At 40.9% G+C, this 6,095-nt stretch overlaps 1 protein-coding gene across 1 annotated transcript; it reads left to right on the top strand.

The window, feature by feature from the left end:
• The first annotated feature begins 3,682 nt into the window (after window positions 1-3,682).
• Window positions 3,683-4,912, top strand: LOC112937462 (ankyrin repeat-containing protein NPR4-like). Its single transcript, XM_066306036.1, has 2 exons — window positions 3,683-4,703; window positions 4,905-4,912. The coding sequence occupies exons 1-2, from the start codon at window positions 3,683-3,685 to the stop codon at window positions 4,910-4,912; spliced, it is 1,029 nt and encodes a 342-aa protein (XP_066162133.1).
• The last annotated feature ends 1,183 nt before the right edge of the window (window positions 4,913-6,095 follow it).

The following is a 6,095-nucleotide window of genomic DNA, read 5'->3' as shown; positions in this document are numbered from 1 at the left end:
AAGGGACGATGCCCTCCTAACCACTTGAAGCATGTGTGGTGGAGAGAAGAGGGGGAACACATGCGCGCGCTCGCCTCGCCTTGCCTCGCCTGGCAGGGCAGGGCCGGCGGCACGCGTGCACGACGTACGCGTTGAATGGTCCGCAAAATTGACTCCTCACCCTTGCGCAGATGTAGCCTCCTTATGCTGTTTTGTATTGCTGCAGGAAAATTCGGATTTGTTCTGTTGTTGGAAACATTCCGAAAAATCCGGTGCGTGAAAACAGCGTGGAGTCCGGATAAGTTACGCGCGACTTATCCGGTTCGGTTACGCGGAGTGGAGATCATGCGGGCGCCCTGATCAAGCGACCTATCTTTATATAAACTGAGCCACCGCCTTCACGCAACACACGTGAAATCAATCTAGGGTTTGCCTCCTACTCTGTACTGCGCCGTCGCTCATAGACTACTCCATCCCGCTCGCCGGCGTGCACCGGCGATCGGGAGAGCAGGTCTCCGGAACCTCTGCCTTCGACGTGCTGCACCGGGAGAAGGCGGCAATAAGGTTTTTGGGAAGCGCTTCACGCGACTGCTTCCTATTCGTCCGCGACGGCTCGTCTTCCTCTCCGCACGTGTGCTTCGCGCCTTCGTCGACGCTCGCAACCGCGAGTAGTTCCTGCCGAGCAACCGGTCTTTCCGCCACCTCGGTACGTGTTCGACATGTTGCGCATATTTGATCTATTCATGTTTTACTGCTTAGTTTACATGTGTAGATCTAATGATGCGTTAATGCTAGTATACATCTGTAATTACATGATTTATTTATGGAATATATTAAATCATTATATGCCTATGTTCTCAACACTAGCTGCACATGCTCCTCCCTATTGCCCTCCTCGCCCCTTCTTTCTTCTTATGCTTGGGCATGCAATTTTTATCCGCTATTAGGTATGCATTGTTCCACATATATTTGACTAGAAGTGCATCTCCTCTCCTGTACTAGTTTGTGCAGGATAGAAAAATGTAGCGCACATTTGGTTCTCTACCTTACCAATTTATAGGTAGTACCAACATCTAGACAAATTTTGGCACTATCAATCTTTTGGTAGGACAATGTTAACTAATATTTTCGAAAATAGTTCAAATCGTTTGGTAGGATAATGTTAGCTAAATTTTTATAGCTCAACTAGTTAGCTAAACATTATTTTTGGAAATAGGCCTTTGAATCCAAGTGAGAAAGTTTCACCATAAAGAATCTAACTAGTTGAGCTATGCTCATTACGCATAAGCTAATATTCCCAACAGTAAAAATAAAATCATAAGAATCAAGGGTTTGAGATTTATTTTGTACTCGTAGGAAAGACGAAAGAGAAAGAGAAAAAGAAAAAGGAAAATATGAAAGAAAAAAACATTAGAGGAAAATGGAAAAGGAGGAAAAGGAAAAGGAAAAGGGAAAAGAGAAAACAAGAAGAAACAAGAAAAACGATATTAATAGAAACAAAATTTGTGGGAAATCGTCAGAAAAAATGATAACAAAGTTTTGAATAATCAATTAGTCAAACTAAAACTATTGTTTTGAGATTTTTGTTAAGCTAGAAGTAAATGAAACGAACAATATTTTTATAATGTTGCAAAGCTGAAACTTAGAAAACCAGGATACGATGGACAATACCTTTAGAAAAAAACAAACCATAATATGATGGACGGTACCTTTAGAAAAAAAATATGGTATCGACTGTGGCCCTAAAGGATGTAGGGTAAAAGTATTAATACATACTTTACTCCCTTCATCCCAAAATGTACTAGATTGGACACAATCTGACAGTCCATATTCTATGTTTAGACGGAGGGAGTAACACTTTTTTGCACTCAAGTAGTATGAGTACTTCCAGTGGTGAACTAGAATGAAAATGACCAGGGGTCCTTTTAGTATTGTTTTCTACACACAGGGTAATATATATACAATACGATACTACCTATATCTTAAAATATATAAGGAATTATACCTATATATCTGGACAAAAAAAATTTAAGACATAGTTAGTATATAGTAATAACAATATATAGTATTTAACTTAAGAGTCATAAAGGTGCAGTAACTTAGCGCCTTAGCTTATGCCTTAGCTTATTGAAATAGCGATCGATCTTACATAAATGCACAAGAAAGGGGAAACAGATTCTAATCCCTTGAGTGATGTCCCTTGACACCTTTTTCTTCCAAATTCAATGAAAGGTTATTTTTTTAAAAAAAATATTAATAATATATAGTTAGCAACGCCTATCACTCCAAAAAACAAGTTTAAATTCGACCTACACATTAAAAAAAGATAATCTAGATAGAATAGTACCACTATTATTTATATGGTGAATTTATCTTTTTAATATATTCTGAGTTGTGTTTGTACTAACTTTGTGAGGTGGTATATATATGTTGTACGAATGTCGCCAAGTATTTTAGAATATTTTAAACAAACGGGAAATTTTCACCACAAGTTAGTCCGTTACCCCACTATGCAATTAGGTTCATCCAGATTTTGCTTTGTTGTCTATTTGTCCTCTCATCCACCAGCGAGTAAGTCGGTGGGGATGTGAAACAAAGGCCCTGTTTGTTTCAGTTTAAGATTGTTGTAATCCAGATTATTAAATCAGATTACTCTAAAGTTGAATTATAATAAGCTACGAGTTATTTATTTCTCAAGATTATTGGAGGCATTTAAGGGTAGTGGGTCTTTAGCCACTCAATAATCTGGAAAAAGCTCCTCCAGAGGAGATTATTAGATTATACTAATCTGGCTTATAGATTATACTTCCTCCGTTTCATATTATAAGACTTTCTAGCATTGTCCATATTCATATAGATGTTAATGAATCTAGACATATATACGTATCCAGATTCATTAACATCTATACGAATGTGAGCAATACTAGAAAGTCTTATAATATGGAAAGGAGGGAGTAATAATCAATCATAATAATCTACTTGTTTGTTTCAACTTACTCCTAATAATCCAGATTATAATAATCCTAAATTGAATCAAACAGGGCCTTAGAGTATCCATGGATGCTGGATGGGTTGGAGAAGAAGGCTTTATCAAATTTAATTGCAATTTTCTTTTATGGTATGGTCAGATATAAGATGCCCTAGGCGACTTTGTTAAAAAAAGAAGGTCAGTTACCCCACTAAAAAATATGACAAGATTACAAATGACAGTGCAGAGACTAATGAACTTTGGAATATGCTTTTTTCCTCTTTGCCGTGGCCCAAAAGAGACTGAGAGCCAATGTTTTTATTCTGGGGCATTTTACTATTTGCCACTCTTTGATGTGGCATTTAACTCTTTGCCACTCATATATTTATGACATGTGCACGTCAATGTATCTATGACATATGGGTTCAGCTAGAAAATTATTAAACACCATATCTAAAGTAGCAAATAGTTAAATATCTACTTCCTCTATCCCAAAATATAAGCATATTTAGCTATGATTTATAGCCAAAAGTTATTACATTTTGAGACGGAGGTAGTATTTATCTTTTCTTGAGAAAAGGTATTACATGGAGCTTTGAACGAAACCATAACAGGATGACAGGCCCAAATGTTGGCAGACCCTTGTTTGAGCAACTATATAAGAAGTCTGCCCCTCGGATTGCACTTGAATCCATCCAAACACCCCACCTTAATTCACGTCATCCAACATTGGAAATGGCGAACCGAGAGGAGCCTTATTCTACCACTGGCGGCACTGCTGCAAAAGCTCCTCCGGTGGCGATGGACGCCAAACTGCTGATGGCGGAATGCCCTGAAGATCGCAAACTTCTCAAGGAGCTTGTGCACAAGGAAGACGCTTCGAAGATGATGGTGGTTTTGGCGTCAACCACCAACCAGCCTGCTGCAGAGAAGCCTGCGGCAGCCCGTGCAGTAATGAATCCGCTGCTGCTAGCAGCAGCATCCTTTGGTGCTTGCGAGGTTTTCTACTTTCTTTTCTGCAGAGAAGACGCACGAGAGCCGCTGCCGACAATGACGGCTCGTGCATTTCACGCCATGCTTGCTGGGGACGCCTCCGGCGCCGATGGGCGGTGGCCGTCGACCCATCAGCAAGCTCTCGACGAAGTAGAAGAAGGCGGCGCCGGTGCCGCCGTTGCCGTTGGTCATCAGTCCACTCGACGGCTACCACCACCTGACGCGCCGCTCCTGGAGGGCATCACCGTTGAAGGTGACACCGCGCTGCACGTGGTGGCCACCCATGGTAACGCCGCCAACTTCTTGGAGTGCGCTGAAATCATCTGCAACAGAGCCAGACGCCTACTGTTGGCGACTAACGACAAGGGTGACACGGCCCTGCATTGCGCTGCCAGGGCCAGGAGGTTGGAGATGGCCTCTCGTCTCATTGCTCTAGCCAAAGCTAGGGAAGACCACGAAGTCGAACGTGGCCAAGCAGCATCGTTTGGCAAGGTACTCCTGAGAACTGAAAATGAGCGCAATGAAACAGCCTTGCATGATGCAGTTCGCGCCGGAGATGGTGACATGGTCCGGCGGCTAATGGACGAGGACCCAGATTTGGCTTTGTTTCCAGTACAGGGCACTTCACCCTTGTACCTGGCTATCTCTCTACGGAATGGCACTATTGCTGAGATACTACATGAGAAGAGCAATGGGAATATATCCTACTCCGGACCACATGGACAAAATGCACTACATGCTGCTGTTCTTCTTCGACATACAGGTATACTCGCTTCACAATTAATTCCATGTTCCTTTTGGACCTTATACTTTCTAGAAAAAGTGTTTTCATCTCTCGAGAGAATATCTCCACACATGAAAGCAAAATTTAACTCATACAAGTTGTAACAAAAATAACAAATATAACTACAAGTGTACGATAACTATTTTCGATTTAATTTGTTCTTTTTGTTGTAACATGCAGAAATTTAATTCGGTCTTGAATATTTGTGGAGTGATATATTTCATATTAATCTATGTAGTTATTTTTTAATTAATTTTTTAATAACTATTTAGATGACATGCAAGCAACGAGGGGACATCCCCTCAAGGGATAAAAATCCACATCATTACTTTCTCAGGGATGAAAATCCACATCATTACTTTCTCGCTCATTGGTTGTTAATTTCTCTGCAAATGAAGTTGTGTGTCGCTTGCTGTCCCCATATATATATTTCCACAACCCTTGAAAAAAAGCTCTCTTGTGTCTATGTTTTTTTTTTTTAGTTTCCTAACAAGTTTTTCCTGTCGTAATTCTACAGAAGTTGCCAACTTCAAAGCAGAAATTAGTTTTTCTTTTACCTAATCTTGTGATTACTTAGTGTCTAAAATGTTCTTCCATTTACAGCGGTGTTAGAACTACTATTGAAATGGAACAGCAACCTTACAAAACAAGGAGACGAAAATGGGAGTACACCTGTTCATTTTGCCGCATCTTTTCCTCTATGGCATCGAAAATTCCATTGGAGACATCCTTGGATTATTCGTGTTCCCCATAGTCTCTCGATGTTGTTAAACACTGGTGAGGTAGATCCATTCTATCAATCCGACAAGAATGGAATGTTTCCCGTACACGTCGCTGCTGCCGTGGGGGCAGAACTTACCGTCGCTTTTTTGCTCGACAAGTTTCCCAACAGCGCGGGTTTGCGTGATGCCAAGGGAAGGACATTCCTCTATGTCGCAGTTGAGAAACAGAGTTTAGCTGTTGTTAGGTTCGCTTGCCGGACTACGTCGTTACAGTGGATTTTGAACATGCAAGACAAGGATGGCAACACTGCACTGCACCTTGCTATCCAGGCCAATCACCATCGATTGTTTTGTGCTCTTTTAGGGAATCCTCAAGTCAATTTAGATTTAACAAATCATAGTGGGCATACTCCTCTCGATTTGTCCAGAAGGATGCTTCCCAGAGGGATGAAATATACGGCGGTACGTACGTATAGCATGCATGAAATTTCCTTTATTATTTCAAACCTTTGCCATTCGAAGCAAATTTACAAATGATAACACATGGTAATATACAAACTCAACATTCCTCTTTTTCATATAGAACACTGAGGAGCTCATATATTTGACACTCAAACAAGTTGGCTCTGAACACTATCACGATCGCCGG

This window comes from Oryza sativa, chromosome 12 (genome assembly GCF_034140825.1).
Source record: "Oryza sativa Japonica Group chromosome 12, ASM3414082v1".
Classification (NCBI taxonomy): domain Eukaryota; kingdom Viridiplantae; phylum Streptophyta; class Magnoliopsida; order Poales; family Poaceae; genus Oryza; species Oryza sativa.
The sequence above is the reverse complement of the archived record's forward strand: the minus strand, read 5'-3'. Positions and strand labels throughout refer to the sequence as shown.

Coding starts and splice junctions, on each gene's coding strand:
- LOC112937462 (XM_066306036.1), top strand. CDS start 3,683: ATGGCGAACCGAGAGGAGCCTTATTCTACCACTGGCGGCACTGCTGCA.